Genomic DNA, 17,500 nt, shown 5'->3' on the forward strand with positions numbered 1-17,500 from the left:
TATAATTTAACGTCGATCATTGCACGCGAGGTCGTCCCTTATCACCAAATGTCCGTGGAATCATCCGTTTGAATTTCCACGACCTCTCCATTTAACCTGGATAGAAGAAAGGAAAACATGAATAGTAGGAAACAAAAGAAAACAAAAAATAATCAGATGTAAAGCAAAACAAAGAAGTAAGAATAATGGAACAATTCAATCCAAAGGCTGAACAATAGATTTTTGAAATATGACAGGAGAAAGTAATGCCTTGTGTTTCATATCATTGTTTTTACTATTACAACTATTATTATTATTATTATTACCATTATGATCTTATTATTTTTGTTATTATTCTTATTACCATTATCATCATTCCTATTGTTATAATATACCATTCTCAGTATCATTCTCAATATCATTATTAGTATTATTCTATTATCAGTATCATTATCATTATCATCACTCATAGTAATAGTGGTAGTAGCATCAGTTATTATTGTTGTTGAGTACTTTATGTGATCTCGTAACAGGATTCATGATGGTGTGAACTGAAATACTGCATTAAAACGTACAGCATATGAAGATGATTAACATGTTACAGCAACAACAACAACAGCAACAATAACTACTACTACTACTGCTGCTACTCATACTACTATTCCTACCATTACTAAAATGGTACTAATAACAACAGATGACCCTTACCTTTGTAATTGTCCTCTAGAATCCGTTCGATGGAATACAATTATATTTCCTGAATTATTTCTAGTTACGGGAGCATGTAGGTTCTCTTCCGCCGAGATCCTTCTTATACTCGGGTCTCGCGAGAGCATTCCCAGCCCGTACGAAGACGACGACGAAGACACCGACTGACTGGAGTCCTGTCTTAGCATAGAGGCTCCCGCAGGACCCACCGGGGGAGCAGGCGCGGCCGCCCCCGCCGGATGTACGCTCGGGCCCGGCGCGTCTTCGAAGTTAACGCTCTTGGGCGACGACGCCACGGAGATGGACGACACGCTGCTCTGCTTCGAGTCGGACCGCTGGAAGGTCTTGGTCTTGTCCTCGAAGTCCGGCAGCTGCGGGATGTCCAGGAAGTGCTGCGAGCGCGTCGACGCGTTGTGGAAAGTTGACGGATTTGGTGGACTTCTTGGAGTCGGTGCGCATCATGAAGCTCTGGTAGCGCTTAGGCGTTTTGGGCGGCTCCATCTCGAAGGCGTAGTTGTCGATGCCGGGCGTGATTCTCGGCTCCTCCTCCTCTGCGGGATCCTTGCCGCGCTTCGACAGCCGCCTCAGGAGACGCGAACCCGCGTTGAGGCCGGCGTTGAGGGGCTCCTCCAGACGCGGGATCTTGAAACGGCGCTTCCTCGTGTCGTGTGAATCCTCGATGATGATGTGGCGGTCGTAGGGCGTGTCGAAGTCCACCTCCATGATGGTGGAGAACTTATGCGGGTAAATCCAATCCATGATGGATATGATCATGCCTGACACGGTTATGATGATGCCTGCAGGACAAAGGTTCATTCAGAACTTGGAAACAGACATGGTATCCTAGGTTTTTATCATCATATTTCTTTCATTACTTAACATCATAATTTTTAGAATTGCCATAACTGCTACTGCTCAACAATCATGAAAAACCTTACAGTCTTTATCTATCTGCACATCTTCTTACATATCTATCTATTTGCGTATCTATCTAAATGCACAAATGCACTGCATGTAGAACCGCGACTTACCAACGACTAGAACAAGCCAGAAACACCAGCCGAGTTTGAATGTGATGATTGCGTCTTCGAATCGTATGTGCAGCGGCTTCGGAGGCATGAGCATGTAGAACACGAGGTTGGAGAGCCCCATGAGAGCGCCTGTGATGGTCATGGTGTAAGCGCCGTAGCGAGGCACGTTCACCATCAACACGTTCATCAACAGCCACGACGCAAAGGAGGACCTGAAACGCAAGGGGAGATGTGGTTACCCAGTCATCATCTTTATTATGGATATTCTATAATGCTTAACTGCTGTGGCTCTTCTCGCTTATACTACCAATAAGTATTTTTTAAGGGAAATATATACACAAAGTGGAGACCCTAAGAATTCTTTCTTTGTTCGCAGTCACATTATCAAAAGTACATATAAATGAATCTAAGACATTTTCGTAGGCTGTATAAACGGGTGGAATATACAAAGGAACTCACCACAACACAATACTGGTGTAGTAGCCGGCGCTGCGGTAGTAGCGTCCCCACGCGAAGCCCTCGTTGTCCAGCGAAAGGTACTCGGCCACTGTGAGGATGGGGTAGGGCAGACCCTTGACTAGTGCGGCTCGGTAGTGGTCCCTCATGTCAGTGGGCTTCTGCCAGTAGAAGCGCTCGTTGAAGTTGATGTCGAGGCTCCGGTTGTGCATGGGGATAACGCGCATGGTGACGTTGGCGTGGTCGAGGCCGATCGCCACGCCCAGGGTGGCGTCGATCTTCTCGCGGGAGAAGGCGCGGTACGAGGACCGTATGACCCCGTCGGCCACGTGCCATGAGGAACCCACGCAGCAGACTGGAAAGAAGAGACGGGGTAAACATGGCGAAGAATAGAAAGTGAAAATGAAAACAAATGAATAATACATTAGGCAAGCTAACAAAAAACAACAGTATGGATTATATGAAAGGGAATAAGGAGAGTGTTAGATATTTTGAAGAGTCGAACGGTTTAACGAAAGTGTAGACATTCACAATGACGTAGCTACTGAATCAAATTACTGTTTTTGCAAATAACGGTAATATCAGTAATCGCGATGGCGATCAATACACTAGTTATTACTGACGTTTTGTTGATGTTATTAGCAAAGGTGACGATAAAATTAAGTATATATGATGAAAATGATGACTCTACATAAATGAAAGTATAAACAAACATAACAGCATGCACTTTAATATTACTGTTCGTTTGTAGAGCGCGCGTGCACACACACACACACACACACACACACACACACACACACACACACACACACACACGCACACACACACACACACACACACACACACAAGTATACAGTTTTCCCTTGTTTTACCGAGAACGTTGCCTAATCGTCGATTTTATTGTTGTGGAACTGACTCAACACCCCATTACACATTAGAAACAATTTGAAACTCAACTCGAATTCATAAGGACATCGTGTCTAAGAGAACTTTAACAAGATCCAAAGTTAAGAATCCCACCTCGACGATTAACTCGAGGACAGGCTGAGGCAACGGCGTCAGTTGTTCGACAGCCCGCCATAAAGGAGCTTCGTTCTTTCGTTCGAAGCTTTCTCTGCAGGGAGTCGAGACTTGCCAGCAACAGATGACGGACTTTGTTTAGAATTTAGAGTAACGTGTGATTCTGCATCTCCGTGTTTATACAGTGCGAGTTCTTCCTTGTTTTTTTTGTAATGTTCTTCGAGTAATACTAATATATCTATCTATCTATCTATCTATCTATCTATCTATCTATCTATCTATATAGAGAGAAAGAGAAAGAGAAAGAAAAAGAAACAGAGAAAGATAAAGAGAAAGAGAGAGAGAGAAATTAAAGTTTGCGTGTCCAACTAACGTCAACGATAAACAAGGGAAACCAAGCATTTGAGTCAATGCATCCATCCACACAGAAATCGGTAACTCCTTTCCTTACATCGGATATGCAACGCGAAGCAACGACCTGGTTAAAGAAGCACACAATCTGAAGGCAAACCAGGAGGCGAGAAGGCCAGCAACACCTGTTTCAACCTCAGGATCTCGTTGCAGGAATCACGTCACCGCCACGCTCAGACCCCCCCCCCCCCCCCCGCGCCGCCTTTTCGTTCCTTGGCTTGGGAGTGGAACTAGTGTCGTATTTTTATTATTTAAAAAAAATTTCTGCCCTGTAGTTTATCAATCAAGGTTAACTATGTACGTAAAAGCCAATGGATATTATCTTTAGAAATTATCACAATTGATATGTAATGTGATATGATAACGAGCCTATTAATATTTAGTTTACATCTATATAAAGCAACTTTAGGTTACGCGTGGACGCCTAAGCATGTTCATCTCTCTTAGGAAGGCCGTCGTTAGAGCGGATGTTAAGAACACACGTGATGCGACAATAGAAAAAAAAAAAAAAAATCATATTCAAGGACCAAAAGTCATTGTTCTTTAGACTAAAGAAAATAAATATAGTGAAAATAAGATCGTTGTTTGTAAATCGTCCATAGTGAGGAAGACATACTATTCATTGTATTTTTATGGTAATATTTCTGATGAATAAATGACAAGAAATGGACGATGAGACTTTATGACAAAGAATTGGAATTCGGTTATGTCATGATATCCTCGTACACCGAAACCTTGAATAATGCCGTTTAATAGTCGTCTCTCATGTTTACAGGGACGCATAACATGTATATGTATATATAAATATAAACACAAAAAGACAGACAGACAGACAGACAGGCAGACAGATAGACATACATACAGACAGACAGGTAGACAGACAGACAGATCAATAAATAGAGGGAACAAGAGAATAGTGACGCTATATTCATGCTAGTGTTCTCAGAATACTAGCCTGGGTCCAACTCCCTGCAGTCACGCTTACAGCCGCGTCAAATTAACTTACTTAAACTATTGCGTCACTCAGTTCGCTCCCTTTTCTTTCTTTTGAAATAACTACAAGAGATTTCTAAAGCGACGGGAAATGCGACTATTTACACAATTGTGTCTAATTCTAATTCGTTTCGTGTTGCCGTAAACACCGCTGACGAGAAAGTGGCATGTAAATAATATACCCAAAATGCCTGTTCTCGTTGATTAGATATCTGTTTTAACGTTTCAAGCACTTGTTGTCATTCTGGGCTTCCTTTTTGCTTGTGATGTCGCTGAATGTATTGGTGTCTTAAAAGGTATGAGGAGAGGCAGAGCTAATCATGGGTAAGACGCAGTGCAAATTCTTGATACTTGTGGTAATGTTAACGTTAATTCTGAAATTTTCTAGTTAGTTGTATTAATGACGGCATTGATACTTGTATTAGTGTCAGGTCTTATCATGAGCTTGTGCTAGTAAAGGGTTTTTTGCAACTGGCTTATACTGGTGCTAAAGCTCGAGCTGTCAACTATTTCTTGTTATCTAGTTCAACTCTATTTTTTTTTTTTTTTTTTTTTTATCCCTGTCTTTTAGGTTTGTGTCATGGCTGGCAGCATCAATATTCATGCTGAACGATACTCCAAATTCTTTACACATTTGTTACAAGGACAATCCCAAATTGTGCGTGTTACTAATGCATTGCTCGATTGGAATCGTATTTTTACATTTCATTTTTTACTAGTTTCTCCTGTAAGATTGTTTTACAGAGCACAACAAAAATATACAGACACCTTAAACAAGAAAGAAAGAAACCAGACAAAAATACAGGCAGCAAACAAGCCTAAATATAGCCAAGTCTCCCCCGACGCGCCGTTAATTTTCCTTCGTCAACAAAAAACGTGAAGCTGCTGCCTCACCATTACTGTCGTGGCTCAAGGTAGTTTGAAATTTTCCCGCTAATTTCAACAATCGCTTTATCCTTTGAATGCAAGGTGAACATGCCAAGGATAGAAGAGGTTATCTGGAGGCTAAAAACTCAAGCAACTGCATTACTATAAAATGTATCCAGTAAAACAAATGTGTACATATAGCATTTATTTTCGAGAATCTCCTGTAATTCCCGAATATGTCAAGAACAAAAATTCACTGTAATGTTTATTTTTTTTTCTTTCACGAATCGACCAAGAGTGAGTGAAAACGTCACAAATTGAGAACTTGAATCAGAGGCCTCATAAAGATTTTTTGGGAACCGCGTTTGTCAATCGGGCGTGACTGATCTCAGAGAAATGTAGTGTCACGTTCGCCTCCATCACGCTGGTGATTGAAATACGTCTATATTTGCTCTGGTTTGATGAAAAAAAACGAGAAAAAGTGAGACAAAAATTATTTTTGCAATTTGTCAAGTATTACCAAAATCTGCCGATAAGTTATTAGCATATGTTTAAGGGTAAATGATATAAGAATCGAGATTTCAAATAACGAAGATAAATGTTCTGCCAAAGTATATTGAGCGCCTAAACTCGTAGAAGTGATTCTGTGGCATTTAGTAACCTTTCGTGAACAGCTGATTGGTATCCCCATCTCGAGCACATGACGTCACTTCGAGTTTTGCCATTTACAGAAATTTGTGGTTTCCTGTAAACCAATTAATGATGACTTATACTCCTTACTCTCCGCTGCAACAGGAGTTATAGGTACAATTGCACAATGCTTTGCAACAACCACTAAGATTTTTTTAAAAATTTCTCTCGTTCATTAATTACAAAAATATAAAGACAACTACTCGATTTCATTAGGTGAAACATATTAAAATATCAGCTCACATCTCACAAATTATAATCATTACAATTAATTGCAGTTTTGCGTCGTTTCCTGCGAGCCACGCACTCGGGCTGCAACACAATGCATCAGTTCTTGGCAATGGCAGAATGACGAGGCATAATATCAATGTAACGGTGTTTTGGTGGAAATACTTTCCGTCAGTTTTATTATTATTTTATCATTATCATTCGCATCCTCCTCCTCATCATCTTCATTTTACTTCTATCATTATTATCATATTTTTTTTTTCAAGTATTATCGTTATTATTATTATCATTTCTATAATAATAATAATAATAATAATAATAATAATAATAATAATAATAATAATGATTATTATCATTACAACTATTATTATTATTATTATTATTGTTACTGTTATTATCATCGTCATTATTATTTTTAATGTTATTGTTACTATTATCATTATTATTATTATTATTGTTATTATTGTTGTTATTATTATTATTATTATTATTATTATTATTATTATTATTATTATTATTATTACCATCATCATCATCATTATCATTATTATTATTATCTTTGAGGAAAAAATTGACATATGAAACATACCGGGTACTTCGAATGCTCTGAAAATTTAAATTAAACAACAAAAAAACAATGGTTTCAAAATAAAATACAGGAAAAATAAAGGAGAAGAAAAAACTGCAAGAGACAGGACGTGGCTCGCAGAAAAAAAAAAAAAAAACTAAAAAAATCCTACCTCAATAACAAAAACACAAGAAAAAAAAGAAAAAGAAAAATAAGGAAAAAAATAAAACGACTGAGGCCATTTTAGTTGCCAAGAGCGCGTTGGTACCAAGGCAGACAGGCGAGTCATGAAGAACCCATTTTCGCTTTTTTTTCGCTTTTCCATTTTGGACAGGGGGGAATAACGACCCAAGTGTGACGACCTTGGACATAATCGCGGTGGTAGTGTTGCTAGAGTTCCTTTGCCTTCCGCCGATGTTCTCCTCAAAGATGAACATTATATTGAACACTCGAGACTCGATACTGAAGACTTCTGATGGTCTCCGGAAGCGAAGGTTCTCTTCGTATCTTATTTAAGACTCTTTTGTCTTACTTTAATGCCCGATTTAGAATGAACATTATTGAACGGGTATATCTGGGATCAAACGACTACAGGAAGCGGAGTTATATTGTATCTATTTTTATTATTATTATTTTTTTCTCTTTGTCGTATCATCTTCCGTAGAGAGGCAATTAAGACTGGGGTGATTTTCCGCGCCAATGCGGTCTTGAGGCGGTTTTAATGAGGGATCGTCGAAGGCTGTTTCCTGCATCAAAGGAACAATTACATGGCCAAATAATACTACAGCGGATTGTAATAGAATTAGGATGTATTATATTATGTAGCAAAGGAACATCTTAATAGCAGATTATTTCTGTATCGTCCAAGTACTTTGCTTATTGCTACCGAATTTCTACAAAAAAATATAAATCAAACGTCGACTATAACCAAACAGGTGTTGTTTTAGAGTCGTTTCTTTTTCTTCTCGTTCTTGATGTTTTTAAGCGATGTTCGATAATATGTGTAACTTCCATGACTTGCAACATTTCTGCAACAGGGAAGTGTAGCAAATTATCACACAAGCTCAGTGAGAAATAAAGGCTTTAAAAAAAATCCAGATCTTAATCAAACGAGATACACACACAAAAAACTAATTATCTAAGAAAGACAACTTAATTAAGAAACATAGAAAGGAAGAATGAGTTGGCAAAAACAACAACAGCAACAAACTCCAAAAGCCTAAAAAAGAGCAGTACAAGAAAGAAAGAGACATAGAGAGAGAGAGAGAGAGAGAGAGAGAGAGAGAGAGAGAGAGAGAGAGAGAGAGAGAGAGAGAGAGAGAGAGAGAGAGAGAGAGAGATAGGTAGATAGATAGATAGATAGATAGATAGATAGAGAGAGAGAGAGAGAGAGAGAGAGAGAGAAGAGAATAAGAGAGTGAGAGAGAGAAAGAGAAAGAGAAAGAGAGAGAGAGAGAGAGAGAGAGAGAGAGAGAGAGAGAGAGAGAGAGAGAGAGAGAGAGAGAGAGAGAGAGAGAGAGAGAGAGAGAGAGAGAGAGAGAGAGAGAGAGAGAGAGATAAAGAAATAGAGAGAGAGAGAGAGAGAGAGAGAGAGAGAGAGAGAGAGAGAGAGAGAGAGAAACATCAAGGACATACAAAAAATGGCGTAAACTACAGACTGTGACTTGGCAGAAATGTAGACCTGGAGAGACGCCTCACTCCCTTTTTGTCCCCATCTCCCCCCCTCCCCCCTCCCTCTCCCACACACCCACACTCCCCTCATTCCCCCTGAACTAGATCCCCCCTTACCTCCTCCCCACCCACACCTCCACATTTCCCCCCCCACCTTCCTCCCATTGCCCACCTCCTCCCCCCCACCTTCCTCCCATTGCCCACCTCCTCCCCCCCCACCTTCCTCCCATTGCCCCCCCTTCCCCCACCTCCTCCCCACTCACACCCCCACATTTCCCTCCCCACCTCCTCCCCCCATTTCCCCGCCGCGCAGTCACTAAGCACTAAACATACCGGATGCATTGGGACCAAGGAGAGGAAACGTATTCCTACTTCCGCGACTGATCAGCTGTTCTTCCTGTCTGCGTCGTTTAGTAGTAACATAGGCCTATTCGGATTCCCGTAGGCCTATTGGGCAGCGAGGGTTACTGGGGTCGATTTTCCCTTTTTCCTTTTCCCTTATTCCATCTCTCTCCCCTTTCCTCTAATTCTCGTTTTCTAAGAGTACTCACCTTCGTCTCCGATGAGGAGAGACTGAAGTATTTTTGCGTGGCTAAAGAGAGACGAAAATAACAAAAAAATATATATTTACGTTTAACATTATCGCCGGAAGAAGATAAAAATAAAGGAAACAAGAGATGAACAGTCAGAAATAAAAAAGAGTTCCGGAAAAAGGAGAATATCCAAGGAAGAGTGTAAATGCGGAAATTGTCCCATAAATACACGAAAACTGACCTCAGATAAAAGGTCATACACACAATCGTTAACGGTATTATGTGATACGTACCGGTACCGAACTTTCATTCACTCCGAGTTGAAGGTTTTAGTGTTATACAAGACTAGTGTAAATTAATATTACTGTATATTAGTCAGTGCATCGAATAATTTGAATATTGAATGATTAGCTGATAATAAAACGAGGATATGCTGTTACTAAAAGTGTCTATATGCGAATTTATTAATATATTGGATTCTTTATACTAAAAGTGATATAATGAGTTATGGTATTAAAGAATCTGTTTAAAGTTCATAATAAATGGCCACAAATTCCACATCTTCCTCTGACTATTGATGGAAAATCTATGGAAACCTTCGCTCTGCACCGGCCAACCGCTCCGAATTCTTCCGAGTAATTTGAGCTTTGTCCGCCAGGTGGCCGAGGACGTTGGCCCAGAGACCTTGAAAATATTAATCTTAAGGAAGATATGGCGGTTGGGAAGGGTTAGCTGTCACCTTCGCCTTTCTTCATATTCTATTTATTTTCTTATTTTCCATTCTGTTCAGTCCAATTTACCGTTTGCTTCATTACCTCTCTTGGCTGTTTTTCCCCCCACAACCTCACATTTTTTTTTGGAATTTTGCCCTTCATCTCGATTGCTGAAATATGGCAGTGTTTTCCCCATTCGACGTGCATTTGAAGAGCATGAGGTTAAAGGCTAAGAATTCGTGTTATTTCCGGCTGACTTCTCAGATGGCGCGCGGTTGTCGAGCTTCTTGTGTAAGAGAGGACGGCCTTTGTAGAGAAGGGTTAACTTCCGTATTTCACGCGCTCTAGCGGCTGAACTGCGTATTATGCCCATTCTACCTCTTAAGCGAAGATTCCTTGAAAAAACAAACAAGAGAAGTGTGACCATGATGGAAAAAAAAAGTTAAAATGTTGATCCAAAAGAATAAACAGCGGTAGAGGCGAGCGTTCGAACGGTGCTATGTGTAGACGACAAACACTCGGCGAGGCTCGTTTCAAACTTTCCCTTTCTCCCCGCAGTCAAGGACACGGCGCCGTGCCCGACTCCCTCCCTCCTTCTCTCCCTCCTTCTCTCCCTCCATCCCTGCCTCCATCCCTTCTCCCACCTCCCTTCCTCCATCCACCTCCTCCTCCAAGTCCTTCTCCCAACTCTAACCCTTTCCCCCTCCTCTCCCCTCCCTCATCTTACCTCTTCCATCCTTCCCCGCCTCCGATTCTCCACCAGCTCCCCTCCCTTCCTCCCTCCCTCCCCCACCTTCCTCATGAGTGAACCCAGTCAACACTTGCTCCTCTGCTTGGCGCTCCGGGTCCAAACACGTCACGTGCGAGGATGTCCCTGATACATTGATGTTCGTCTCACATGCAGATCACGTGCACTGTCTTCCATCCTTGGTGTCCCTCTAATACTGGCCCATGGAGTCGAAGCGTGCAGATTAAGAATGTAAAATGCACATAAAAAAAAAAAAATAATAAAATAAAAAAAAAATAGGATCAGTGGAAAGAATTCACGGAACTTCTTCGGATAAAACGCAAACCACGAACACACCTCAAGGACAGTGGTGGTTACAGTTACTTCTGTTGCTATTCCTGGCGTTATTTGTTCTGATCTATCCTTATATGTTATAAAAAGTATCATCAGTCAATGCCATCGTTATTACACGGGAAAACGCCGCAAGATTCTCCTCAAAATAGACTTTAACGCGCCATATCCAATCACATCTGCCTGGTTAGCGCCACGAGCAGTTGGCGAACCTAATTCATCATAAACTGGAAGCCAGATAAAAAAACTGCGTCATTCATCACTAGTGAATGGTGTCATGATTATTATCAGCTCAACTCCGGAGATTAAATGTTGGAGATTTCAACGCAGCTTTACAACCAATCCTCTTAGGCCAGTCACTTTCAAAAGGCAACAAACGTGTAATTCCTGCAGTGCGAAGCTGAGAGAATTGGCGACAGCAAAAATAGATCTTTTCCTTTATCCCCCCCGCCCCCACCCTCTCCCACTCTTTTCGGTCTCCGAACGCTTCCGGGAGGCTATTCGCGACTTCCACGAGGATGTCTGAGGATCCAGGAAGTACAGCATCCCCCCCCCCCCCCCCTTCCTTGTTTACGCCTCCACTTCCTAAATCAGCGTGACCATGCCTACCCGCCTCACCCCCCCCTCCCCCTCCACACGCGCCGCTCTCACTTACTTCCGCGTGTTTCTCTTATTACAAGACCTGGAGGAGGCTGTTCTACTGACACTCAAATGCCTTCTTGTTATTGGTGTAACCATCCGTGCATTCAGTGTATTTTATCACCTGATTGTATCACGGACAACGTCAATTACGTTACAATCATTGTATTGCTGAGTTACTGTATTTCTTTTGTCGTATTGTTAATATCCCGTTGCTGTACTTCTCGTAATATACTGAGAATATTACAAAGTGAATCACTGTTATGTTCTTACTGTTGAAGATCTCTTTATCAAATTTATTAAATCGTTTCAATAAGCCTGCATAAGCCATTATCAAAGGCTATCATAACGAAGCATTACAGATGCCATTGCAACACAACAGTACAGACCAGTATGGCCTTTCTCGCTTAAGTGAACCGAGAGTAAATGTTGTGGAACGGAATAAAGGAGAGAGAGAGAGAGAGAGAGAGAGAGAGAGAGAGAGAGAGAGAGAGAGAGAGAGAGAGAGAGAGAGAGAGAGAGAGAGAGAGAGAGAGAGAGAGAGAGACAGAGAGAGAGAGAGAGAGAAATAGAGAGAGAGAGAGAAATAGAGAGAGAGAGAGAGAGAGAGAGAGAGAGAGAGAGAGAGAGAGAGAGAGAGAGAGAGAGAGAGAGAGAGAGAGAGAGAGAGAGAGAGAGAGAAATAGAGAGAGAGTGAGAGAGAGAGAGAGAGAGAGAGAGAGAGAGAGAGAGAGAGAGAGAGAGAGAGAGAGAGAGAGAGAGAGAGAGAGAGAGAGAGAGGGAGGGAGGGGGGGGAAGTGGGTATAGGGATAAGGATCAGAGGGGGGGAGGGGGCTATAAGTCAAGTGAGAGAACCAGGTGAAATAAACGAAGGAGGAGGAGGAGAGGAAGAGGAAGATAATGATGGTGGTGATGGAGAAGAAAGTAAGACAAAACAAAGAAAAAAAAAAGGTAAAAAAAAAAAAAGACGGAGAAGGAGAATAGAAAAAAGTAATAGTAGTAGAAGTAAATGAAGAAGCAAACGAAGAGGGATGTAGAAAGTAGAAAAGATATACAATAAACCGAGCGAAAAGTAAGGGAAAGGGAGAGAAAGTAAAGATAATAATAAGAGAAGGTGATTGATAGTCAATCCCAATAGGAAATAGTCAGTCTAAAAGAAAGGGAAAGGGAGAGAAAGTGAAGAGAATAGTAAGAGAAGGCGAAGGATAGACGCTCCAAAAAGGAAATAGTCAGTCACATTCCTGACTCTATCATCGCCGAGGGGAAGTCAGTGGTACTGCCTCGAACAGCTGGCGTCTAGCCCTGCTGACCTTGTTGCTGATTGCTCTCTTGCAAAACGCGAGTCGACCCCGCCTCCTTCCGCAATTCCACGCCCCTTACTCCCTCCCCCTCCCTCCCTCCCTCCTCCCCCTTCTCTTCATTTCCTTGCGTTACCCCCTACTTATTTTCTTTCGTTCCTCTTTTGCCTCTTCCTTCCTCCCTTACTTCCTTTCTTTCTTTATCTTTTTTATTCATGTCTATATTTTTCATCTTTTCGCTTCCCTTCTCTTTCCGAATGGCAGCCACTCGCTTCCCCGGACCTTGGCCTCTTCTCCCCTTCTCCTCTCCCCATTCTCTCCCCTCCCCCTCCTCCCCCTCCCTCTCCCTCCCTCCTTCCTCTTCTCTCTTCTTCCTCGCCGTCCTCAGTCACCTTCCCCCCCTCTCTCTCCCCCCCCCTACTTCATCCTCCTTCCTCTTCTCACTCGCACTCTTCTCTCTCTCTCTCCTTCCTTCCTTATTCCCTCCTTCTCCTCCTCCTTCACTTACTCCTACCTCCCTCTCCTTCCTTCCTCACTGCCCCTTCTTTCATACTGTCTTATTCCTCCTTCTCCGTTCCCTCCTTTCAAACTCCTTCCTCCTCCCTCCCTCCTACTTCCTCCTTTCTCCTCCTCCTTCTTCCTCCCTCCTCCCTTCTCTTCCTTCCTCCTCCCTAACTCCCTTCTCCTCCCTCCTCTTCTTTCGTCTTTCCTCTTCCATCACTCCCTCTTTCTTCTTCCTCCCTCCTCCCTTCTCTTCCTTCCTCCTCCCTCACTCCCTCCTCCTACTCCCACACTTACCCCCCCCCCCCCCCGGGCGACGCATGAACATAGCGACCTAAATCCACGCGGAAGTAAGTCGCTTCCTTCCTCCCTTCACGCCCTCTGACCCTTCCTTCACCCTTCACCCTTCACCCTTCCTAGTCTTCCAAACTCACTTCCTCTTCTTTGTCTTCCTCCTTCTGCTTCGTTTTCTGTTGGATTTTTTTTTTTCTTCTCTTGAATTCCTTGTAATTTCCTATTCTTCTTTCTTTTTTTTATAGTTCACTTTCCTCCTACTTATTCTCAGTGTCTACCTTCTCCTTATTTTTCTTTTTCTCTCCCTCCTCCTCGTGTTCTTTTCCTCCTCCTCCTCCTCTTTTTGCTGCTGCTCCTCTTCCTCTTCCTCCCCTTTTCCCTCCTCCTGCTTCTCCTCTTCCTTCAATTCTTACTCCCCTTCCCTCCTCCTCCTCCTCCTCCTCCTCCTCCTCCTCCTCCTTCTCCTCCTCTTTTTGTAACTCCTCCTCTTCTTCCTCTTCCTCCTCTTTTTCCTCCTCCTGCTTCCTCTTTTTCTCTTCCTTCGCCTCTTACTCCTCTTCCCCTTCCTCCTCTACTTTAATTTCTTCCTCCTCTTCCTCTACCTTCTCCTTGCAACAACCTTGGTGTCTAAGTCTTTGCAAGGTGACCAGGTTGCACAGACTCTTTTGAGTTTATCGTTCTTCACATTGAGATGTTCCTTTCAAAGCAAATTTGAAGTTAAACGAATGGAATATAAAAAAAAGATAATGAACGGAAATAGAGATAATAAGTATAGGGAAAATTATGTAATTGAAATTTACCCTTTCTCAAAAAAAAAGAAAAGAAAAAGAAAAATGAAAAAAAAATCGCGATGATATATTTCAAAACTTGCCGTCCTTCCTCTCAATGATATTCTTGTTGATTTGAGAGTCATGATTATTCATGAGGGGGTGGGGGGGGGGTGAGGGCAGGGGACCGTAGGGGACGTGCCCCATGACTATTCTGGGAGGGGGGGGGATGGAGGAAGGAAGGGGAGGAAAGTGGAGGAGGAAGAGGGGAAGGAGGAGGAGGAGGAGGAGGAGGAGGAGGAGGAGGAGGAGGAGGAGGAGGAGGAGGAGGAGGAGGAGGAGGAGAAGGAGGAGGAGGAGGAGGAAAAGGAGGAGGAAGAGAAGGAGGAAGAGAAGGAGGAAGAGAAGGAGGAGGAAGAGAAGGAGGACGAAGAGGAGGAGGAGGAAGAGGAGGAGGAGGAGGAGAAAAAGGAGGAGCAGGAGGAATATTTTTTTTTCCTCCTAGGGAAGAGAGGATTGCATAAGGGGAAAGGAGTGAAGCAAAACGAAGGAGGATAGAGAAAGATAGGATAGAGAAAGATAACCATTTTGTTCTATTTTCGTTCCATGGTTCTTCGTAGGGAGGTCGGGATGGGGAGGGAGGGGGGAGGGGGGGAGGTAGTGAAAGGGTCATGAGGGAAGGCAGACGCTCCCGACGACCTTAAGAGAGATCGAGGGTGGGCGGCCTTCGGGAGGTCGTCTGCTTAGGTCGTGATCAGTTTTCCTTTTTTTTTTTTTTTTTAAACAGATTTTTCACCTTCTCAAGTTTGTGTTAACGAGAAAAAAAAAATGAATAAATACCTAACGGTTTGATTGGGTGAAGGTATGATTACTGATGATAATGATTGTGTTAAATGATAACGAGGTAAAAACAAGCAAGGAAACATTTACAAAGATAACACGGGAGATAACACTTACCACAAATGACTAGGCCGGTGAGAAGACTGAGGGTAACTGTGCAGAATGTGGCGAACCTCTGCAACAGAGCAAGGAAAAAACGATAAAATTTACATGCAAGAGGAGGGTATGCAATAGACATTCTTTTAGGTATCTACGCATAAACATAAACATCTTATGTGTAAATAAATGTTATATGTATGTATGTTGTATGCAAAATCATATATAGCTACATCAATCATAATGCGTGAAAGAAAGAAAATATAAATAAAAAATCTATTCCCACAAGAAGAAACGAAAGAAATTGAAAACAGAAAGGAAGATATGAGAACAAGAAAACAAGATAACAACCAGAAGACAATAACTACGTAAGAAAAAGCCAAAAAGGCGAAGAAGAATGTAGACGAGAAGAAAAAAATAATGAAATGGTGACGTTAAGTTTGCAAAAGTAGAGGGATGGGAGAGGGGGGGAGGGGGGATAGAAAAAAAGAGTAGGGGAGGCAAAATATAAGAATGAAATGACAAAAAAGAGAAGGGGAAAAGAGAAGGGAGACAAATACATCAAATGAAAATAGATAAAAAAAAAAATTAAAAAGAGGCAAAGATAAAGAGTAGAGAAGAACACAGAAAAAGAAAAAGGCACAAAGAGAGAAAGAGATAAAACCAAACCAACAGAGAACCAGAGGAAGAAAAAGAGACCGAAGAAAGGAACAGACGAAGAAAAAGACACCGAGAGGGAGAGAGGGAGGTGGTAAGCAGTAGTACCTTTAGGGGGTGAAATGTAACATCAGTAATAGGAGAGCTGAAGTAACGAGACAAGAGATAGGCTGGAGATGAGGTGTGGGAAAGATGATCTTCCTGATGCTGGTTTGTACGATTTATTATAATGATGGGAAAGGTCTGGATATGCTTTGGATGTTGACAAGAGAAGGGCGAACACGAAAATGTTGATGACAAATACAAAAATACTCGTTAAAATAAAAAAAAGGAGAACTAATGTGATCATTGACTTGATAAATCCACGCAAACGGATACAAATAGATTAGCATTACACTTTCAAAATGAAAGTGATGAGAGATAGAGGACGGGGGGAGGGAGGGGGGAGGTTACGAGGGGGGACGAATTTGGGACAATTAGGCCTCTTCTCGCTACTGCAGGGCATCTTACGTAGGCCTACAGGAGGAATATATTTTTATGGGAGTCTCATGACCATCAATTATATAGCATTTCACTTCGGCTTCTGGAGGAGAAAGTTCAGCAGAAGAAACCTATTGAAGTGAACAGGTAGAACACGCAATGAACGAGCTTTGTTTATTTTGGAGTTGGAAGAACCGGGGAATAAAAGATGAAAAGAAAAGAAAGAAAGAGCCGGGGATAAGAGAAAAACAGATCAATGAAGATGTAAATAATGAATAAAGTAGGAGTAAGACAGTGAAACAAAGAAAAATAGAAATATAAAACAAAAAGATCATCCCTATTAATACCCACCATAACACCCCCCCCCCCCAAAAAAAAAAAAAAAAAAAACCCACCAACCTCCCCCCTTTACAAAAACACTAAACAAACAAACAAACAAACAAAAAATCCCCTAAAGGAATCCAATCCACTGACCTCTTTCCTGACTCCGGGGAAGATAGTGACGAAGGCCAAGAAGACAGTGAGGAAGAGCAGAATGATGGTGATGGTGGGGACGTCTGCGGTGACACTCGTGCGGTTACTGTAGGCGTAGAGTGTGGGGCCGCCATCGGAGCGGAAGGCGTCGAACCAACCTCGCATCCTGCTCACCCTTTCTCGGGACCGTGATCACAATGCTGCAGGAGAGAGAGAGAGAAAAAGATGATTAGGCACTGAGGTTCTTAAAATGCTAATTTGCTTGACTAATATGTTAATTAGTGATCACAATGCTGCAGGAGAGAGAGAGAAAAAGAACTTGATTAGGCACTGAGGTTCTTAAAATGCTAATTTGCTTGACTAATATGTTAATTAATGATCACAATGCTGTTAATTCGTTGATTAGTAATGACAATGCTGCAGGAGTGAGATAAAAAGAAGATTTGAGGCTGAGGTTCTTAAAATGTTAATTTGCTAGACTAATATGTTAGTGATCACAATGCTGCTG

The 17,500-nt window shown here is 42.1% G+C and overlaps 1 protein-coding gene across 1 annotated transcript in view; it reads right to left on the minus strand.

The window, feature by feature from the left end:
- LOC125043373 (dual oxidase maturation factor 1-like) overlaps nucleotides 1–17,500 on the minus strand; it is a 59,807-nt gene that overhangs the window by 665 nt on the left and 41,642 nt on the right. The window contains 7 exon segments of the mRNA XM_047639466.1: nucleotides 1–96; nucleotides 688–1,107; nucleotides 1,109–1,484; nucleotides 1,719–1,930; nucleotides 2,178–2,529; nucleotides 15,403–15,460; nucleotides 16,993–17,192. The exon segment at nucleotides 1–96 is cut by the window's left edge and continues 665 nt beyond it. Coding sequence (XP_047495422.1) covers nucleotides 42–96; nucleotides 688–1,107; nucleotides 1,109–1,484; nucleotides 1,719–1,930; nucleotides 2,178–2,529; nucleotides 15,403–15,460; nucleotides 16,993–17,157 — 1,638 coding nt within the window. The 5' untranslated portion in view covers nucleotides 17,158–17,192 and the 3' untranslated portion in view covers nucleotides 1–41.

Source organism: Penaeus chinensis, chromosome 33 (genome assembly GCF_019202785.1).
Source record: "Penaeus chinensis breed Huanghai No. 1 chromosome 33, ASM1920278v2, whole genome shotgun sequence".
Lineage (NCBI taxonomy): Eukaryota > Metazoa > Arthropoda > Malacostraca > Decapoda > Penaeidae > Penaeus > Penaeus chinensis.